The sequence below is a fragment of the Phyllopteryx taeniolatus genome, chromosome 5 (genome assembly GCF_024500385.1).
Source record: "Phyllopteryx taeniolatus isolate TA_2022b chromosome 5, UOR_Ptae_1.2, whole genome shotgun sequence".
Lineage (NCBI taxonomy): Eukaryota > Metazoa > Chordata > Actinopteri > Syngnathiformes > Syngnathidae > Phyllopteryx > Phyllopteryx taeniolatus.
Window position 1 is genome coordinate 24,184,417 of NC_084506.1, and position 22,649 is coordinate 24,207,065.

The 22,649-nt window shown below is 39.5% G+C and overlaps 2 protein-coding genes and 1 long non-coding RNA gene across 7 annotated transcripts in view; 2 read left to right on the forward strand and 1 right to left on the reverse strand.

Annotated features, from left to right (window-relative positions):
- Positions 1-1,077: 1,077 nt before the first annotated feature.
- On the forward strand, positions 1,078-14,323 carry LOC133478238 (calcitonin gene-related peptide-like). Of its 3 annotated transcripts, none has more exons than XM_061774049.1 (5): positions 1,097-1,643; positions 3,385-3,479; positions 4,941-5,081; positions 11,538-11,734; positions 13,796-14,323. In XM_061774049.1, exons 1-4 carry the CDS (start codon positions 1,497-1,499, stop codon positions 11,698-11,700), a joined length of 546 nt encoding a protein of 181 aa, XP_061630033.1. In that variant the 5' UTR covers positions 1,097-1,496; the 3' UTR covers positions 11,701-11,734; positions 13,796-14,323. The 3 variants fall into 3 exon arrangements, with proteins under 3 accessions (XP_061630032.1, XP_061630033.1, XP_061630034.1); XM_061774050.1 differs by having other exon boundaries at positions 1,482-1,643; positions 11,541-11,734; XM_061774048.1 differs by lacking the exons at positions 11,538-11,734; positions 13,796-14,323 and adding an exon at positions 7,195-9,922 and having other exon boundaries at positions 1,078-1,643.
- LOC133478240 (uncharacterized) overlaps positions 2,975-22,649 on the reverse strand; it is a 63,641-nt gene continuing 43,966 nt past the window's right edge. Inside the window, exons 2-4 of the long non-coding RNA XR_009788633.1 lie at positions 22,296-22,545; positions 4,932-5,068; positions 2,975-3,494 (exon numbers count right to left, since the gene is read on the reverse strand). This is a non-coding gene — a long non-coding RNA (uncharacterized LOC133478240). The remainder of the gene's footprint in view (positions 3,495-4,931; positions 5,069-22,295; positions 22,546-22,649) is intronic.
- Positions 22,454-22,649, forward strand: part of LOC133478237 (protein inscuteable homolog) — a 60,939-nt gene continuing 60,743 nt past the window's right edge. Inside the window, exon 1 of one of the 3 annotated variants that reach the window (XM_061774045.1) lies at positions 22,454-22,629. The gene's annotated coding sequence lies outside the window, so the exon portion shown is untranslated. The remainder of the gene's footprint in view (positions 22,630-22,649) is intronic. The other 2 variants (XM_061774046.1, XM_061774047.1) reach the window with 2 other exon arrangements.

The following is a 22,649-nucleotide window of genomic DNA, read 5'->3' on the forward strand; positions in this document are numbered from 1 at the left end:
GATATTTTAAGTAAAACACATTTTAAATGAATATTTTATTCTCATTTTGTATGTTTTGAATGTAGCTATTTTTCTATGAACATTTTGCATATTTTATGTTTAGATGAACATTTTAACATTTTCAGCGTGGATACTTTTTAAACATCTCAATGTCATTTTTTTTACTTACAACTTTTTTAAAAACACATTTTAACTGGGTTTTCATTTTAGCATAGTTGTTTTTTTTTAAACAGGAGTTTACAGGTTTTTTTTTTTTAAGAAATCACTTTTTGATGGCTTGTTTTACTCAATTTAAGTGGAAAGATCTTCATAACACCAGAGCAACTAAGAAATATATTTTTTCCTTATTCAATAGTTATTAACTTCCCTCAGTGTGTCTGCTTGTTATATGTAATTCTAGCTTAATATTAAATGTAATATCTCAATGAAAAAAATAAGTATTTTTACATACAATGGGATTACCTTTCTAATGTAAAACTTCCTTATCCTTAGATGATTTTTCTTTTTGGGCTAAAAATTAGAACAATTTCCTAGAAACAAGTCATTTTTTACTTTCATAGAAATCCTTTTTTAGTGTAGCACTGCTATTTTGTTGAAGCTGGACAAGTTTCTCTGACTAGTTATCACGACTCCACACTTTCATAACTGCATGCCATTATCAGTGGACATCTTTTCGAATCACGTTAGTCAGGGGCGCAGCTCTGCTCAGACTCGAGGGGGCCAGTGGGGGGATTAGTGAAGTGAGGCTTTCTTTCAAATCTTGCTTGCAGATTAAAAACTGCAAAATCCCTCTTTAACATTCTAAAAACATTAGGTTTTAACGAACATATTACCATAGTTTTAAGGAACAATTTTCGAACAGTTTATGTTTTATTAACCTGTTTTAATCTATCATTTTGGCTTTATATGTATATCTTAAACAATTTAGTGCAGTTTTAACAAAAAAAATATTTTAGTTATGCTTCTAAGGCCGTTTTAAACCAAAATTTTAACTATGCTTTAAGTAGCATTTTGACATATATATCTTTTAAGGATACGTTTTTGAATACATATTTTTGCTTAGTTATGTTAAACATTTTCTTAGCTTCCGTGAGATGCTGATTTCTTGCTCGTTATTACGCTGCTCGTGTTGGTAGCGGAATTGTGTCGTGAGATGCCGAAAACACGCTATGCCAAAGTCTGAGTGGTGAGTCACGTCATTGCATAAGCTTATGAATGAGTGCCTTAATGTGTAGTGTACTCCCTCACCAATAGATGGCCCGGCAAAAAAATATATCTTTTTTTTTTTTTAAAAAGGGGGTCCCTTATCGATTTCAGCAGTATAACTTTGCCCCTGCTGCCCATTTAATGAATGACATCATTGCAACTGAGAAGGATTTTTGTGAATGGTGTGGCTCTGCGGATGACGTCGGGGTGCCTCGCAGCCCTCTCATTGGTTGCAGTCAGACCCAGCTTACTGCCCCATTGGCTGGCCAGGAGGATAATTAACCGCCTCCATGGCTTATGCACAAACCCGGGTGTCGGGATATATAGGGGGCCACTGCCTCACAGCTGCACGCAAAAACGCAGCTCGCAGAGCCTCTTCCGGACCCAAAAGTACAGCAAATTTGAGATTTATTTATTTTTGGTGCTTCTCGCCAAAGGTGAGTGTTTGCTTTGTGATGATATGATATGTGGATATCGTGACGTGATCAGGAGTCACAAAATGAGGGAATTAAAGAAAGTATATGGGATAACGGACAAGCAGGTTTTGTGTGTGTGTGTGAGGCAATGGCAGCTCATTACACTAATGCAGTGGTTCCTCAGGGAAGCTTGGATGGAGTCACAACCTCTTCTTCCTCTCTGTCATGCCACCATCCATCCTCCTCCTCCTTCCTCTGTTAATATTGCAGCGTAGCTATGTTTTAACTCACATTTTTAAAGATTTGTTGATGTTTTAACTACTAGTTTTAATTGACATTTCAGGAAAAATCTTTATAAAGCAGTCTGCTGCAAAACAAAACAAAAAATGCATGTTGTATTTCTCTAATACATGGTTATACCAGGCTCGGCATAAATCGTGTATAAACATGCAGACAAAAAAAAGGAAAAAAAAAAAGAAAAAACATTTGAGCATAGGTAACATTTTTGACATATTTTAGCATAATTCTGCTCTAACGAACATTTTAAACATTTCTAGCATTGTAATTTTGTAACGGGCTATTTTTGAAATAATATTTTAGCATAGTTTAATTTTAAAACTTGAACAAACATTATAGCATAGTTCTGAATTAACAAACATTCTTAAACATTTTAGCCTAGTTATGCATTTACAAACTACTTCTAATTAATATTTTAACTGCAACTGGGCTTTAATTAACACTTTAGAACTGTCATGTTTTAATCAAAAATGTTTTTTTACTAATATTTCAGTGTAGTATCTTTACGAAAATCTTATAAGTAACATTCTAGCAGAGCTACAATATGTTTTAACAATTCCAAACATTTTTTGACATTGCTATGTTTTCACAAACACTTTAAATTAATATTCTGATATAGCTGGACTTTGATGAACATTTTTACTGTAACCAAAAACAAAATAAAAATAAAATAGTTTTGTTTTAACTAACATTTTAGCAGTTATTTTTATATGTTTTAGCATGCTTACGTTTGTTAAAATTTTTTTTAACAAGCATTTAAGCTATTTACACTTTCAATATTCATATATTATATATATATGTGTGTATCATATATATTTCATATTTTAGCTTGGATAGGTTATAACAAATATTTTTTCATATTAATGTTTTAACGGTTTTGGAGTACCGTAATTATGTTACAAACAAACATTATAGCATAATTATGTTTTAACAAATTTTTTTAAACTTAACTTCAGTGTAGCTATATTTTAACTAACATTTTAACGAATATTTAAACTGTATTTTTTAAATAAAATAATTATTTATTATTCATTATAATAAATCATTTGGTATGCTTTAACAAAAACTGTTTGCTGATATTATAACATAGTTATGCTTGAACAAACATTCCGTCCTAATAGTTTTATCATGGTTATGTTTTAACAAATATTTTAGCAGTGTTGTTTTAACAAAAAAAATTCAACTAATATTTTAGCACAGTTATTCTTATGTTCATTTCCCCTTTCATATTTTTGCACAGTATATTTCATTTAATTAGCTGGAGTCTCCTCCTCTTCCTCTTTGTCATCCTTCGCCTCTCCCCACCGACACACACACACACGCACACGCACACACACACACACACACACGCGCACGCTGTAGCCATGTCCCACCCGTCAGAACTGGCAGTCCCTCAATCCTGGTGGGATGCTTTCAGGGATATTGAGGATTTTCTAGAAATGGTGTGTTTGTGTGTGTCTTGCAGGGGGGGACCATGGTTATGTTGAAGATCTCCGCGTTCCTCGTCGCCTATGCCCTGGTCATCTGCCAGATGTACTGTTCGCAAGCTGCCCCCGCCAGGTGAGTGTCGTACACCTTAATACAAGAACGAGCACAAACAACATGAGTACATTGTGCGTGGTAACGGAGCGTACTGAAGGAGATGTCACTCTAAGAGATGTAAACTCTAATCCACTTAAAAAGTTGTTGCATCCCATTATGCTAATGTAATTTCCAGAAAGATTACAATAATGTAATAAATACGAAGAAAGAGCATTTAATACAAAGTGTAAGTGGAAGCACACCTGATAATGACAGCAATACAAGAGCTGTAGAAGAAAAAGTGCCTTTAAAAATGTTACAGTAATACTAAATTATGGTTTTACTACTAATATTAGACACTGCACCACAATAATTACCGCATCATTATATGGATTACTTTATTAACGTTTGCAGATGGACAATTTTGGGTCCAACTCCTATATTTGAGATAAGGTTAGGGTGGATGAGTGCACGTAATGTAGTGTCTGAACATATGCATGACTATATTTATACGAGGCCCGGTAAAAGCATCCGTATCAATATACTGTATCAAAAGGAAGATGCACATTAAGACCAAGGGGCACTTTGTGCAGATTAGTTACCGGCTTTGGAGGGACGCCCGCCAACGCCGACGTCATCCCTCTCCCGGCCGGTGACGTCCCCCGACACCACCACCGCGCCACCTTGACCCCACCCACATCACATCCATCCATCCCATTTGGCCCCCGAACACTCAACCCTCCTAACATCTCACAATCATTTCATGTCCATCTCACCTTTTTTCCACTAATATTTTAGCATAGTTATGCTTCAACTAAGATGTATTAGCTACTATATTACAGTAGTAATGCTTAAACAAACCTTTTTCACTAACATTTTAGGGTAGTTTTAATTATTATTTTTTAGCAAACATTTTAGCATAGTTTTTTCTTTACTAATATTTCTGTAAAATAGTAGCATAACATTGTATTGCATACTTTTTTAAGCTACAACTTTTGTGTGCTTTTACATTTATAAACATTTTTAAAATTACATTTGAGCGTGTCTATAATTTAACAAACATTTGAGTGCAGTTCTGTTTCAACAAATATTTAATGTACATTTTAGTCATTATGTTTAAATGAACAATTTGTAACTAACATTTTAGTGTAATGTTTACACAACGCTTTCTTTTGTCTTTAGTACTCTTTTAGGGTAGTTATTTCAACGAATATTTTTAACCAATATATTAGTGTTGATATGTTTTAACAAATATTTCAGTGGTTACATTGTAACAAAAAGTTTAATGAAATGTTAGTGTAGTTGTTTTTTAAAAACCATTTTAAAAGCAGCATTTTACCATTCAATGCGTACATTTCAGTGCAGTCATATTTTAATGAAGTTTTTTTTTTAAACAAACATGACAGCGTAGTTGTGTCTTAACAAACAATTTTAACAATTTTTTTTACATAGTTCCTTTTGGAATGTTATGGTTCTTTCTTCTTTGTTTACCTGCCGCAGACCGGCGTTGGAGTCCATGTCGGAGCGGGTGACGCTGACGGACTACGAGGCACGGCGGCTACTCAACGCCATTGTCAAGGAGTTTGTGCAGATGACGGCTGAGGAGCTGGAGCAGCAGCAGCAGGCGGCTGAGGGCAACAGGTATGTCTATGCTCATATTATTATTATTATTAACATTAGTATTATTCTTTATTATTATTCCGGGCATTTTTCAACACACTACCCCTTCCAAATTCATAATTTTCAGATCATTCAGGACATCGTGGGAACTATATTTTCATAATCCCATTTCAATGCCAACATTACCAAATTAATGCAGACATTTTACATATTTACCTCTTCATTTCACAATTCTGCACCGATTCAAACCACTCCAACTGTTCAGCTTGTTCAGACATATACGTAGCTATTAATAACATTCCCCTAATTCCCATATTTTCAAATTTCCAAATTAAGAGACATTGATTGACCAATTACCTCCTCTTTCCACATTTCTTGACTGATTCAAACCATTCCAACTTTTACCCATGCAATTTCTGCAGAAATACCACCGTCTAGTTATTATAATTATTATGATGAGTTGTGAGCCTGAGAGGTAATGTGTCAAATTCAAACACGTACAGTATAACAAAGCATTCATGAAGGCACTCCCGCATGGACAACTTGCTCTACATTAGTAGTACTACCTTGAATGAAGTGTGCATGATAGCATTTGGCATGAGAAAGGGGAGCAACTGTTTGTTCTATGGGTGTATAAAACTGTGTTAAAAAAAAAAAAAAAAAACGGGGGTGGGTGAGTGGGGGTGCATTATATTTGCATGAAAGGATGGATGGGTGGTGATGTAGTTAGCATGATGCGAGAAAGCGGATGTTTGTTTACTAAGTGGTTTGCTGGCATGAGACATTCGCATGCCTGAATTAAACGTGAATGAAATGATTCGAGAAAAAAAGGGAAAAATATACAGTATGTAATGAGTAGAAAATGCATGTTTGGAGACAACTGTAATGTATCCCACTGGAGGTCATACGGATTTGCTCAAGCATTCCAGTACTGTAAGTTTGTATTAACAAATATTTTTAAGTTTCTATTTTGGACCTCGTTATGTTTCAAGTGAAAAAAAAAATCAACAAACCTTTAAGCGTAGTAACAGTATGTGGTAACGAACAATTTTTTTTCAATGAATATTTTAGCATAGATAGTTTTCACAAAATGTTTCTTACAAAATGTAAGTGGAAGTTTAGTGACGCTCAATTTTTAGTGAAATATAAGTTTGGTAAATTTTAAATTTAAAGACAGTTAGAACAAAGCTATAGTAAATGTTTCATAAAATATAACTGTCCAAAAATGTTTTTGTTAAAACCAAAACTAAATGACGCTAAACGCTAACAAAATTTTTTAGCTAATATTCTTGTATAGATAGTTTCACAAAATGTTTCTTACAAAATGTTAGTGGAAGCATAACAATGCTCAAATTTTAGTTAAAACCTAACTTTGATAAAAAATGTTTATGTAACTACATTAGATAGTTGCTAAAATATAACTATTAAAATATTCATAGATTTTTTTGTTAAAACCTAACTATGCTAAATGCTATAGAAACATTTTAAATGAATATTTTACAGTAGGTAGGCTTTCACTTACATTTTAGCATAGTTAGGTTTTAAATAACATTTTTAAACAAGCATATGAGCAGTTGTTTTATCAAACATTTTGAAACTAACATTTAGAATAGATAACATTTTAGTGCAGTTATGTTTTAAACCTTTTTAACTTACATTTTAGCTCACCTGTTTTTTACCATAATTTTTTTAACAAACATTTTTAAAACAAATAGTTCAGCATAGTTATGTTGTAATGAACAATTTGAAGCTAATATTTTAGCATACTGAGGTTACACTTAGTGTGTGCGCTCCATTAATTATTCTTTTTCTATGAATGGCAACTGATGGCTGTATGCTAACCTTCTGCCATCTAGTGGAAGAACATTTAATTGAGCTGCCTGTCCCTATATGTCGCTGGCATAGATAGATTAAAAAAGCTACGTTATTAGTAGTAAATTTCGGGCCAATTAGGTGAAGTTGAAGAATTTCCCGCAGCACGCCTGATCTCTCTCGGCACACTGTGCCCAAAAATCCAAGAACTCCGGTGGGATCCAATGATTCTTCCTGCATGTTATTGTTCTATTTTATTCTCCTGCTCGATCCCACCCCTGTGCATGTGATCTGTATGTATTGTGTACCCCAATTCTAACAGCATGGCCCGGCCGCTAACCAAGCGCTGCTCCAACCTCAGCACCTGCGTACTGGGCAAACTCTCTCAGGAGCTGCACAAGTTGCAGACGTTCCCGCGCACCAACGTGGGAGCGGGAACGCCCGGCAAGAAGCGCAGCGCCCCCGATGGCGAACGCTACGCCAGCTACGGCGAGACATTTGACGCTGTCTAACCTCACCCTCTTTTACGCCATCATCCTCTGCCTCCTTGCCGCCCCCTTGCTATGTCATTTCCTCCCAGTCGTCCTCATTGGCCAGCGCATGTTGGCGTGAATTGCCTGACTGACGTGAAGAGAAAAGAAACAGGCGTTCATTTCGGGTCTCAGAACAGGGCTGGGCGATGAATCAATTTCATTGATTAATTTAAGTTAAGTTTGGTTTGTCAAGATGAATTACATTCTTTTTTTCCAGTCGATTTTCTTTGGGGCTCCTGTTGTTCAAACAAGCCCAGAATTTGTACAGTAACTATTTTAGCATAGATAGAGTTTAACTAACATTTTAGCAGTGGCGAGCTGTGCGTTTGATTCCATGGGCCAAAAATACTGTACAAAAACAATATAACAGCAGGCAACTGTGGCAAATACATCACTTGGAGAGTTAAGAAACAATATTTATCTAATCACATGACAATAACATAAAACCTCAATAAAACACTTCATACTCTACAGAGACACTGGTTATTAAACATATGAATGTGTGCAGATCGCTACAGACAAAATTGTTGGTCCTGGATTATGTCACACTCCAAGAATTTTTGTCAAAATATGTCGGGCCCAATGCGGGAAATCGGCTGCGATAGCTAATCGGGCCAATATCGGGGCTAAAATCCTGTACTCTGATCTAGGCATAAGTGAATTGAGGAGCGGAATTTAAACAAAAGTAGTACCTTGCCTCCAACTTGTGGCATCTTTAAGCAATTACAGGACACTCTGAACCTTTTTGGGTGGCATCAATTACTAGGATATTTTCCTTTTCTCCCACAAATAGCTGGGGTTCACTCTATCGATGAAGTTACATCGGCGAGCACTACTCATTTTGAAGGCCCTGCACAGATAACACTGATATGATAGCAAAAAGAGGCTGAAATCTGATTGGACAAAATAAATTCAAAAATTCTAAATTGTCACCCTTGTACTGGAAGCAGTGCAGCCAAGAGAAACCCAGCAAAATGAAGACCGTTGGGAATAAATCTATCAAATCAAATCACATTTAGGACTTTTTAATGAACCCCAAGCACCCTATATAAAGGTTACCAAAGTGTGGCATGCGGGCCAAATACAGCCCAGTTTGTTCTCGAATCTGGCCCACCGAGCATTTCCCTGAAATTGTTTAATTTATGAAATTAACTAATATTTTCATTTTGAAAGTGTGATATTATTCTTACATATGGACCAGCCCAACCATGCAGTTTGATGGCTCATTTTGTGAACATTTAAAAAAAAATGTATATATAGGAACATGTATATACTAATACTTATTTTGCCATTTGTATCTTTAAGGGAAACAAAAAACATTTATTTCCATGGAAGTCGATGCAAGTTAACACTGGTGAAATAAACAAAATGGTTTCAAAGCTCAATGAGGAAAAATAAAGCAATTCTCAGAAGGGAGGGAAAGAACTGACAAACTTCATTAAATTAATTTTACTCTATGCGAAGTGGGAAATAAATTATTTAAATCGCAAGTACGATTTTTGTGAAACAAACATGAGAGATTTTACTTTCGAGCCATGTCGCCCAGCCCTAGATTAGACAATCAGACGTTCTTTGCTGTACACCACCAGAGAAACCACGCACACACGCATACACACACGCCTACTGTACTTCTTCGCTTGTAACAAGAATCACCAGGTACCGCCATGTTTCTTGTTCAATAAACATATTTTTCTACCAGAAAGCCTTAGCCGACTTTCATTCAGTGCGGTACAGTGTGCGCCAGACATTATGCTCCTTTACTGTCAATGAATGCCTTTGAAAGTTACTCACAAAGAAAGAAAGAAAGACAGAAAGAAAGAAAGAAAGTAAGAAAGAAAGAAAGAAACTAAGGGGGGGACCTTTCAGCATATACTGTACTAAGGTAAGAACATCAAAACCACAGAAAATAATGCAACCATACGGACTATTACTACTACCTTTTAGCGTAATTTTGTTCAAACTAGCTTTGAAAAATAACACTTTAGTGTAGTTATGTAGTAAGTAACATTCTTAACCTACTACTTTGCGTAATTTTAAGTCCAATTCAGCAGTTATGTTGTATGTAACATTTTTACAGAATATTTTGGCGGAACTGTAGTCTTACCATTTTATAACAGCAATGTTAGCGTACTTTTACAATCATTTTAGTATAATTCTATTTTAACTAACATGTTTTAGCTAAAATTTTAGTGGTTATGTTTTAAGTAACTGTGAACTAACATTTTTGCTGTGTTCGAACGCATTCACTCACTCACTACTCCCTACTGCCAATGTAGGGCTGCACTATACAGTGAGCGCATTTATAACAGCTGTCGGACACTACACGGCGCTCTGTTAATGATGTCACAGCTGTCGCACAATAACAAATTAGGCTGTTGTGGTTGGGTTAAAAAAACAACAATAAAATCAAATAAAAAAAGATTGCTGCACATTATTATAATGAGAGGATTTTGGAAACAAACATCCTGTTTTTGTTTTCTTTGTTGAAAAGTTACATTTATAGGAATAATTCATCTCCATCTGTGACGTTTTATTAGGATTCCCAGGCAGGACACGCCCTGCTACAATATTACTGACTCCAGTACACGTTCTACTGCACTATGGTTGCATGCTGTATCCCTGTAGAACACGCCCTACTGCTTCCAGTAGTATGTGGCTTAAGTGTGGCGGCGTTAATATACTTCCCACTAACCCTAACCCACCCTAATCCTAACTATAAGGCATCCTAAACCGCCTTAATCCCCAACCCTCGCCCGAAACTTAACGATAACAAACTTCTTTGTTTTTATTTCGTACAAATGTATTACATGTTTGGGATGGGCATCTCGTTATATCTGCGTAGCCTGCACTTCCCGCGACGCAGGTGCCAATCATGTTGCAGTGGGGCGTGTCCTGCCTAGAAACTATGTGAGAATCTTAATAACGTGTCTGTGATGTCATTCTTCTTTCTTCTTCTCTGAAGACGGAATGCATTATAGTAAATCACAACACGGTGAGTGACCATTGGTTGGTCACCACTTTTTGCTATGCTTTGTGGGAAATTTTGAGTGTACTCCATAGGAGACTGAATTTGATCACTGAGCATTCGAACACCACTACAAAATGGTGTATAGTGTATAGTGCACTATATAGTGGTTAGTGAGTGATTTCGGACACAGCCTCGTTGTAACTATGTTGAAACTAACATTTTCTAGCTACCATTTCAACATAGTTATGTCATAACTAACATTTAACACAGTTATGTTGCGAGTTAAATATTTTAAAACATTTGTAACTAATATTTTTATAGCCTATTCTTAGTTGAGTTGTTTTAAAATACATTTTTATAAACTAAATTATTAATTTAATGACTGTTTGAACGTAATCATCAAATATTTTAGCATTAGGTTTTAAAAATTTGTTTAACTCATTTTTAGCATCGTTATGTTTTAACTAACTTTTCAGCGTACTTAGGTTTTAACACACTTTTTCGAGATAAAAGTATTCGTTTTGTTATGTTTTAACTCAGATTTTAGATAACATTTTTGCATGTTTTAGCTGCATTTTTTAAGCTATTTTAACACTTATATTTTAACTTGCATTGTGAGCATAAGTTTTAACTGATGTTTAGTGGAGTTTTATTGTAACAAATATTTTTTAGATGACATTTTAGCATAGTTATGTTTCAACTGTTCAAATGTTTTTAGTTAAGTTTGAGATACCTTTTAAAGCTAACATTTGTGTGTAGTTAGGTTTGTATCAACATTTTGACAAACATTTTAGCGTAGTTATGTTTTAATTAGCATTGTTAAGTAACATTTTAGCATAGTTACTGTATGTTCAAATTAATATTTTAGCTAAAATGTACCATAGTTATATTTTAACACACATTGTTTAGCTAACATTTTGCCTTAATTATGTTTTAGTGAACATTCATTTAGTATTACTAACAAACATTTTAACTTATGCATTTTAGGTAATATTTTAGCGTATTTTTTTTTGTAACATTCAGCTTTTACATGTAGATGACAGGCAAAAATATATAGGAAAATTGGATTGATAAAAAAAATCTGACGAATGTTTATGTTTGATGTTTTATGTGGGTGAGTTTTAACGTACAACATCTTAACCGCCTGCTCCGCTTCCCCTGAAGCAGCGTTACAGCACAGAAGCGAGCCTGCAATACGGCCACCTGCGTCACCCACCGCCTGGCCGACTTCCTCAGCCGGTCGGGAGGGATGGGCAACAGCAACTTTGTGCCCACCAACGTCGGTGCTAAAGCTTTCGGCCGGCGGAGGAGAAGCATTGCCATGTAAGGGCCTCGACACGCCGTCGAGGAAAAAAAAAAAGGTAAATGGACACATCAGATGTCAATACTTGAATAGGAGTAGTGGGACAAAATGATCAGATTTTAGCTAACATTTTAGCAAAGTTATGTTTTAATGAGCGGCACGGTGGACGACTGGTTAGAGCGTCGGCCTCACAGTTCTGAGGACCCGGGTTCAATCCCCGGCCCCGCCTGTGTGGAGTTTGCATGTTCTCCCCGTGCCTGCGTGGGTTTTCTCCGGGCACTCCGGTTTCCTCCCACATCCCAAAAACATGGAGACTCTAAATTGCCCGTAGGCATGACTGTGAGTGTGAATGGTTGTTTGTTTCTATGTGCCCTGCGATTGGCTGGCAACCAGTTCAGGGTGTACCCCGCCTCCTGCCCGATGACAGCTGGGATAGGCTCCAGCACGCCCGCGACCCTAGTGAGGAGAAGCGGCTCAGAAAATGGATGGATGGATGGATGTTTTAATGACATTTTGAAACTAATATTTTAGGCTATTTATATTTTAACAAACATTTTAAGTAACATTTTACCATAGATATGTTTTAACAGTGGTGGCACGGTGGATGACTGGGTGACGTCCCGGGTTTGAATCTGGCTTCCCCTGTGTGGAGTTTGCATGTTTTCCCCGTGCCTGCGTGGGTTTCTCCTGGTACCCCGGTTTCCTCCCACATCCCAAAAACATGCATGGTAGGTTAATTGAATAATCTAAATTGCCCATAGGTGAAAATGTTTGTGGAAATGGTTGTTTGTCGACTGCATATGTGCCCTGTGTTTGCCTGGCGACCAGTTGAGGGTGTACCCCACCTCTCGCCCGATGATAGCTGGGATAGGCTCCAGCACACCCGCGACCCTAGTGAGGAGAAGCGACTCAGAAAATGGATGGATGGATGTTTTAACCACATTTTAAAACTAATAATTTAATGTAGTGAGGTTTTAAATAACATTTAAATGTAATTAACAAAATGTGTATATGTTAATTTACATTTTAACTTACAAATTTTACAACACATTTTAGTATAGCTATGCTTGAAAGACTTTTTAAACAAACATATGAGCATAGTTATGTTTTAATTACTTTGTTTAACATTTTAGCATTATTATGTTTTAACGTAATTTTTTAAAAACCAACACATTTTGTGTAATCATGTTATAGCTAACATTCATTCGTACCGCTTATCCTCACTAGGGTCGCGGGCATGTCGGAGCCTATCCCTGCGAGAGGCGAGGTACACCATGAACCGGTCGCCAGCCAATCGCAGAGCACATATAAACATATAATCATTCGCACTCACATTCACACCTACGGGCAATTTAGAATCTTCAATTAACCTAGCATCCATGTTTTTGGGATGTGGGAGGAAACTGGAGAAAAACCCACTCAGGCACGGGGAGAACATGCAAACTCCACACAGGCGAGGCCAGATTTAAACCCGGGTCCTCAGAACTGTGAGGCAGATTTTCTGTTATAGCTAACAATTTGGTGTAATTAGATTTTAAGAAATGTTTTACAATTTTTGCATAGCTATGTTTTAAGTAACATTTAAACATAATTTTCATTGTATGCTATAACGAACATCCTAGGGTAGCTATTTTTAATGTCCTTTTTGAACAAATACTTTAGCATTATGTTTTAATTAACATTTCAACAATCTTTTTATTGTAACGTTTTAACATTTTAACATAGTTACAGTATGTTTTAACATAATTTTTAAATATGTTTTAGTGTCATTATATCTTAAGTTTTTATTGTAATGTTTTAATTAAAATTTCAGTACAGGTATGTTATAACTAACATTTTTGTGTAGTTTTAACATTTTTTTAAACAAATATTTTTGTGTCGTTATGTTTTTACAAACCTTTTAAACTAACATTTTAACATGGTTGTTTTAACTACCATTGTAGAATACTTGTTTTGATTAACATTGTCGCATAGGTTTAAGTAAAACATTTTAACCAGCATCTTGGCATCAATAAAAATTATTTTGTACAAATCCCAACTAAATTCTTACAGCAATGGACTTGGAAGCTGTATACAAATATGAGTCAAATGTTTTTCCTTCTTTCTGTGTTTTATGCAGATTACACGGCAAGAAAACATCGGGGGTAAAAAAAAAAAAAGTGGGGAAAAAATAACACCACCACCACCAACAACAATGGAGCAGAAAACCAACAGTGAACTGGCCCTCTGAATACACTCACGTTCATAAAACAACAAGTTTCCATCTTGCTTTTGGCCCCAAAAAAGTACTTTAGTTTGTGTACACTTCCTGTCTTTTATACATTCATATCATTGCAAAACAATATAAAAAAAAAAACAAGTGCTCACCAAGTTTTTGCACCTCCTCCTCTTTCTCCTATCGTGTAGCATAATCCAGCCAGCAGGACTGCTATCAGCCTACCCAGGACCCCCCCCCTAAAAACCCTCCATCCCCTCTTGTCTCCCCACAGTGGGCTGTTGTCTTGTGCCTTGATGTAGAACAATTTACATGATTGTACAGTTCTGTGAAGAATGGTGATGATGATGAATATGATGATGAATATTGTGAACAATATTGTTGGAAAAAAGACGTTTGAGCAAGATTAAAATGTATTTTAGATACACTCGGGTTTGGGGTACTTGTGTTGTTCTTTGGAGGTTTTTAAGGGGGGGCACTGGCCACATAATTATATTTGAACACATTTTAAACACTGTCAATCAACTATAAATGATCAAATAACAGTATTAGAACATCACCGAAACAGAGTGATGTGTGTGTGTATGTGTGTGATTTATGGTTGGACACACACAACACACACACACGTATGCTTAGTTGGGATATGTTTTGCAAAATATGGGCAAATAATAAGTGCATGGGTAATTGCTGAATAAAAAAAGCAGTGCAACCTGCAATCAGACTTGTTCTTTTTAGAGCTTCAAAGGACAGAAATGCACTAAAACATCTTAATAGTCATCAATATATATCATGGATCACCAACCTTTCTGAAACAGAGCTACTTCTTGGGTACTGATTAATGAAAAGGGCTACTACCAGTTTGATACAAACTTCTGAAATAATAAATTCGACTTGAATTTGAAAATGACTTATAATAAGCGGTACAGAAAATGGATGGATGGATAAAGTCATTATTATATAATGACATTCATCTTTGGGAAGACTGATCATGTTAATAATCATAAAAAAATGTTTAACAAGCTAGGAAATATAAATATCAATATGCAACACTTGATTTCTATGAATCTATGCAAGTGTTAATAATTTCAAATGATCACTTCTAAGAAATCACAATGTGACATCACTGTATGTTTCCTACGAGCTGTGGGTCGTGACCGAAAGGTTACTGTATGTTTAGAACAGGGCCACTACACTGTGTGTGTGTGTATATATATATATCCATCCATCCATTTTCTGAGCCGCTTCTCCTCACGAGGGTCGCGGGCGTGCTGGAGCCTATCCCAGCTGTCATCGGGCAGGAAGCGGGGTACACCCTGAACTGGTTGCCAGCCAATCGCAGGGCACATACAAACAAATAACCATGCGCACTCACATTCACACCTACGGGCAATTTTAGAGTCTCCAATTAATGCATGTTTTTGGGATGTGGGAGGAAACCGGAGTGCCCGGAGAAAACCCACGCAGGAATGGGGAGAACATGTAAACTCCACACAGGCGGGGCATGGGATTGAACCGGGTCCTCAGAACTGTGAGGCTAACCAGTCGGCCACCGTGCCGCCTGTATATATATATATATATATATATATATATATATATATATATATATATATACACACATATACATACATATATCTATATATATACATACATACACACTGTATAACCATGTTGGCATATGTAGGATTTTAACTAACAATTCAGAGTAGTTATGTGTCAACCAAGCATTTTTAAAGCTTTTAACATAGTTATGTTGTAACCAATGTTTAACGAACATTTTTAATTAATATTTTTTTTAGGTAACATTTTAGTGTAGATATGTTTTAAGTAACATTTAATCATCGTTATGCGTGAACCAAAATTTTAAAGTTAATTTTTCATGTTATGCTTTAACTAACATTTTAGCATATTCATTTCTTAGGAAACATTTTTAGAAGTAAGATTTTAACATAGTTATGTTTTAAGTAACATTACTGTATAGCGTAGTTATGTTTAAACTATCCATCCATCCATCCATTTTCTACCGCTTATCCGGGTCGGGTCGCGGGGGGAGTAGCTTTAGCAGGGACGCCCAGACTTCCCTCCCCCCAGCCACTTCATCCAGCTCTTCCGGGGGGATCCCGAGGCGTTCCCAGGCCAGCCGAAGGACGTAGTCTCTCCAGCGTGTCCTGGGTCATCCCCGGGGTCTCCTCCCGGTGGGACGTGCTCGGAACACCTCACCAGGGAGGCGTCCGGGAGGCATCCGAATCAGATGCCCCAGCCTCCTCATCTGGCTCCTCTCGATGGAGGAGCAGCGACTCTACTCTGAGATCCTCCCGGATGACCGAGCTTCTCACCCTATCTCTAAGGGAGAGCCCGTACACCCTGCGGAGAAAACTCATTTCGGCCGCTTGTATCCGGGATCTTGTTCTTTCGGTCACGACCATAGGTGAGGGTAGGAACGGAGATCAACCGGTAAACTGAGATTCGCCTTTCGGCTTAGCTCCTTCTTTACCACAACGGACCGATACAAAGTCCGCATCACTGCAGATGCTGCACCGATCCGCCTGTCAATCTCTCGTTCCATTCTTTCCTCACTCGTGAACAAGACCCCAAGATACTTGAACTCCTCCACTTGGGGCAGGATCTCATCCCTGACCTGGAGAGGGCATGCCACTCTTTTCCGACTGAGGACCATGGTATCAGATTTGGAGGTGCTGATTCTCATCCCAGCCGCTTCACACTCGGCTGCGAACTGCTCCAGTGAGAGTTGGAGGTCACGGCTTGATGAAGCCTACAGAACCATCTGCAAAAAGCAGAGATGCAATACTGAGGCCACCAAACCGGACCACCTCTACGCCTCAGCTGCGGTGACAAAGGGCAGTCTTGGCGGAGTCCAACCCTCACCGGGAAGGAGTACGACTTACTGCCGGATATGCGGACAAAGAACTCTGACTCCGGTCAGCCCGTATCATGGGGTTCGGTACCCCATACTCCCGAAGCACCCTCCACAGGACTCCCCGAGGGACACGGTCGAACGCCTTCTCCAAGTCCACAAAACACATGTAGACTGGTTGGGCGAACTCCCATGCACCCTCGAGGACCCTGCCGAGGGTGTAGAGCTGGTCCAGTGTTCCACGGCCAGGACGAAAACCACACTGCTGCTCCTGAATCTGAGATTTGACTTCCCGACGGACCCTCCTCTCCAGCACCCCTGAATAGACCTTACCAAGGAGGCTTTGATGACGACAAACAATGGACTTCGTTTTCCCTTTCACCGGGGCCCCCCACTGGAGCCAGGCCTGGTGGTGGGGCTCGAAGGCGAGCGCCTGGTGGCCGGGCCTGCTCCCGCTGGGGACTCCATCGTTCTGCTGGGGGACTTCAATGCTCACGTGGGCAATGACAGTGAGACCTGGAAGGGCGTGATTGGGAGGAACGGCCCCCCCGATCAGAACCCGTGGGGTGTTCTGTTATTGGACTTCTGTGCTCGTCACGGATTGTCCATAACGAACACCATGTTCAAGCATAAGGGTGTCCACACGTGCACTTGGCACCAGGACACCCTAGGTCGCAGTTCGATGATCGACTTTGTGGTCGTGTCATCGGACTTGCGGCCGCATGTCTTGGACACTCGGGTGAAGAGAGGGGCGGAGCTGTCAACTGATCACCACCTGGTGGTGAGTTGGCTCCGATGATGGGGGAAGATGCCGGTCCGACGTGGCAGGCCCAAACGTATTGTGAGGGTCTGCTGGGAACGTCTGGCAGAATCCCCTGTCAGAAGGAGTTTCAACTCCCACCTCCGACAGAACTTTGCTCGTGTTCCGGGGGAGGCGGGGGACATCGAGTCCGAGTGGACCATGTTACGCGCCTCCATTGCTGAGGCGGCCGACCGGAGCTGTGGCCGTAAGGTGGTCGGTGCCTGTCATGGCGGCAATCCTCGAACCCGTTGGTGTGGGATGCCGTCAAGCTGAAGAAGGAGTCCTATCGGGCCTTTTTGGCCTGTGGGACTCCTGAGGCAGCTGATGGGTACTGGCTGGCCAAGTTGAATGCAGCTCTGGTGGTCGCTGAAGCAAAAACTCGGGTATGGGAGGAGTTCGGTGAGGCCATGGAGAAGGTTAAACTAACATTTTTAAAAACCAATATATTAAGATAGTTATGTTATAACCAACAATTTACCATAGGCATTATAACTCACATTTCATATTTATGTCCATCCATCCATCCAGCCATCCATTTTCTGAGCCGCTTATCCTCACAAGGGTCGCGGGAGTGCTGGAGCCTATTCCAGCTATTATCGGGCAGGAGGCGGGGTACACCCTGAACTGGTTGCCAGCCAATCACAGGGCACATATAAACAAACAACCATTCGCACTCACATTCACACCTAGAGGCAATTTAGAGTCTTCAATTAACCTACCATGCATGTTTTTGGGATGTGGGAGGAAACCGGAGTGCCTGGAGAAAACCCACGCAGGCACGGGGAGAACATGCAAACTCCAGACCGGGAGTTGAACCCCGGTCCTTGGAACTGTGAGGAAGACGCTCTAACCAGTCGTCCACCGTTCCGCCTTCATATTTATGTATTAACTAATATCTTAGCAGTTATTCTAAAGAAACAGCCTAGTCATGTTTTAACTACAATGTTCTAACTAAAGTTTTAATGTATTTATGTTTTAACCAGCATTTTACAGTAGAAATGTTTTCGAGAACATTTTAGCACAGTGTACATAGATTATTCTGATGTTTTTGACACAATTCCCTGGCTAACTAGCAGCTAGCTTTGCTGTTGTGTCAAATCAATTGTTTTTACCTCAGCCTCCTATTATTGCCAAAATGTTTAAGCAGTGTAAAAAGCTGTGTTGTTGCAGACTCAGCGCTTTTGAGCTCCTGGGTGATAAAAACCAGAACATACACCTTGTTTGAATGCCTCTGACAAGTCATCCATCCATCCATCCATTTTCTGAGCCGCTTATCCACACAAGGGTCGTGGGAGTGCTGGAGCCTATCCCAGCTATCTTCAGGCAGGAGGCGGGGTACACCCAGAACTGGAAGCTAGCCAATCGCCTCTGACAATCACTTGTTGCTTATTTCACCACATCGCTACAAACGAAACAGAAAACTAAGCTAAAAATGGCTTAATATTATTTAGATCATTTATCATAATTTCTACTATTGTACTTTGAACTGTACTGTATCTTAGCTATTAAAACTTTATGTATTCAAAATCATTAAAAGAATACTGCATTTACTGTATTTTGCAAAAAAAATAAAAATAAAATCTCATGTCCTAAGGTCGTAAAATTCTGAATTCAACATATTTTTCAGAAAATATGCCGCTTAACTTTGCTTTTCTTTTGCTTTTTATGTCATCTTTTTTGCCACCCTTATTCCAAAAGAAGGGGCTGCCTCAACATGGAAGAGACTCCAGCGTCACCATATGCATCAACACAATGTTTTTACAGATTTTTACATTGGATTATTTTTACTATTAACAGTGGTTAACACCTTTTGACACTTGTACAACAATCAAGAAAGTTAAAACGTCCAGTTTGACCAGCAACCTGGAAGAGTTGCATCTGACTTTAATGGTTGTTAGTGATTTTCAGGGATTGTGGGTTTGAAGGGTGTCTAGGAAACAGTACTAAAGCAGGGAACACACAAAGAGATAACCGCGGCTAATTTGAGCATTTCCCCAAACCTTCTGATCAAAGTCAGCGAAGCCCCGAATATCAGCTGTCTCTAAAAGATTATCCTGATTGATTATCCTGCGGTGTGGGGCTTGTTAAGAATGATTTTTCCTCCCACATCTGCTGGGATGAGAATCATAAATGTTAAACCTGTTCAAATTTTGCTCCCAAAACAGAGGTCAGTCTTGCTGCTATGACAGACATGGATATGTGTGTGATGCGCTGTATTGTGATCATCTTGAGTATACCACACACTATCGAAGCGGTAAGAACATACTTGTCTGTTTTTCCTCAACATGTGTTGAGTCTCTCAAATTTTATATGGTGAAATCATTGTTTTGTGTGTTATGCCTTTGTTTGCACTTAAAGCTGACATAAAATAAAAGCAACAGTGCAGTTGTTTCGGCTGGAAGAAGGCTCAGCGTCAACCGAGGCTGACAAATCGGGTAAGTGTTGGCAACAGTGTTTGCGCACCGAGCGTCATAACGAGCCCATTCAATAAGGGTGAAATTGCAAAACAGGATATAGTTGATCCTATTTGGGAGCACGGATGAGCGGTGAGTGTGCGCCCGAGCAAGGGCAGGAAATTTGTCGTCGTAGCTTCCGAAACCAGAGCGCGAGGATGTTATTTTGTACCGTGAGGAAAATATTTAATAATGCCCTTGTGGAAGCATGCTCGCTAATTGAAATGTTATGCATGATTAATAGGTTGAGTGAAGCTATTGGCGTATATGAGAAGGGGGTTAGTTTCAACCCCCTTTGTCCCCGTCTCAGCATCCAGCTGGAGAAGAGCCACAACCACACTGGGATCCGCACGGAAACTTTTCCTGGACGACGCATGTGGAGGAAAAATATGTACATATGATCTCTGTGTTCATTCGGGTACTTTGTGGGGACCGGGGGGGAGCAGCTGGAAGGCAGCTTGGTGGGTCGTTCTTTCGGTTTTGGAACTCGTGTCCCAGTAGTGATGTAACAAAGCCACAATGGCGCTTCTAATGGCACACACATACACTGCTAGGGGCCCCTCCAAATGGAAATTAGAGGGTTTTTGTCGGAGAAACCAAGCCCCCTACCCACCACAATCCAAAATTGAAGACGACCCCAGTCCCATTCCCAGAATCTAACACCACAAAAGCTACAGTATTTCCAAACCAGAGTGCTTCGGAACGTTGGCTGTTTCTGGAAATTCACTTAATGCCTCCCCCATAAAAAACAGCTTCAACCAAGCCTTAATTGACTATATTGATTGACTTCTGTGTTAAAATGCAAGACAAAAAAATGCAAAAATAGCCAATAGAATGAAGGCTGGACCTCATGATATGTTTCCATCAAGTGCATGGTATGGTTCAGATTGTTAAACCCAGAAGAGGCTTAAGTCGAGTCCTGTCGGAGAGGAACAGGTGAATAAATGCCGGCATTACCATAACACTTCTGAACGCTTGGCAAGAAAGCATTGTGAGTGCAGCTTTAAAGACATTTGGGAAAGGGTTATGATGACATGTTTCTATTAAGCTTTACAGTTATTTTTAATTCACCACGGGGCGGTTTGGATCAGTCAAGCAGGATTTTGCTTGTGTTCCTATTCACCAGCCGCTTAAATAGAGTGAAGTGCCCCTTTGCGTTGAAAGCAATAGCTACTGTCGCACTGATGTCAACACGCATATGATTTTCTCAATGCGGCCTGACGCGACAGTCGTGTGAACACGCACTCCATCGAGTTCATTCTGAGAGGGACAGGCCATGAAATAGCGTAATGGGAATTTGCAGGGAAGGCAGTATTGAAGGCCTGTTATAAAGTGGTACAATTCAGTTTGATTCGTCATGGTACGGTTCGGTTTAGTAAATCCAGGTGAGGTTTGTGTATTGGCGAAATGGTGCTAGCTCCATTACTTACTTAAATTGGGTGACACCATAGCGGCACATACTACTTGTAATAAACGCGGATAAAATAAATAAATAAATAAACAAAGCTGCTTCATAATGTGCATCTAAGTCCTTTCTGTAAGGTAACAATGCAGGATGGATCGGAGTTGAAGTCAACGAGCGAATTTGACGGTTTGCAACCTAACTGTCCCTGTCCCAGACCTGGACATTGCCATGCATCTAATTATCTGCATGTGCCAAGCTGCAAGGGCTGCGTGAAAGGCAATGTCACACTTTGACAGGTTCTATTTGAAGACACAATTGAATAAATCCAGTGTCTACTGTGTCTAGCCCCTTTCACACTGGGCATCCAAGAAGTCGCTCAAAATTTGGATTTTGGCACTATATCGGAAATGGGAGTATGTGGCCACGTAATTATTCAGTCACTAAGTAACCTAATTCGAACCAGCCGACTGCCGTTCACACTTGAACTTTCCTTCTCCGTTTTTGAAAGCCCTCGCTTTTTCCACATGGGCGTCACATCCAAGCATGAAAGCAGACACTGGTGGGACAAGTCAAGGCAGTACGGGTCCAGAAAAAACACTGGGTCTGACCCAACATCCTCTCACCTTCCCCACAATCCCTCCACTCGTCTGCGTACGATGATTCCCAGGGAAGGTAAACAAGCTTTTCGCCTGGTCTGAAATGGGATTTCATTCTGCTGCCGTAGCACTTTTTCTCCATCTTTTTCAGCCCCTCCCTTATGTACTTCTTCTCCTCCCCTTTGCCCACACATCTGGAAGCCAGCTCCTCATTTATTTTTGTTTTTTTTCCCCCTTCCTTCTCCAGAGTCTTATTCTAAAAAAAAAGTTATTTACCTTGTCGTGCAATTACATCTCAGTATGCAATTACACAGAGACTTTCTCCCGCCCCTTCAATCTGCAGCAGTGGTGGTGCTCACATGGCAGTAGACGGAAATAGAATAGCTTCACGTCTGTTTGGACCGCGGCCCGGCACAAACTATGCTCCGCTGCTTGACTGACAATAAGAGGTGGGCTTTCTCCAGCCAGGCCAGTGCAGCGCTTTACTTCGGCAGGGCTCCGCAACGCGGCTCCGGTACGGGAAAAACTGAAGAAGACAGAAGAAGAACCAAGTGGTGTGGCTATGAATCCCGGCGGGAACACTTAACCTTTTTAGACCACGGCAGCTGGGGTGAGTTCAACAGAAAGTTC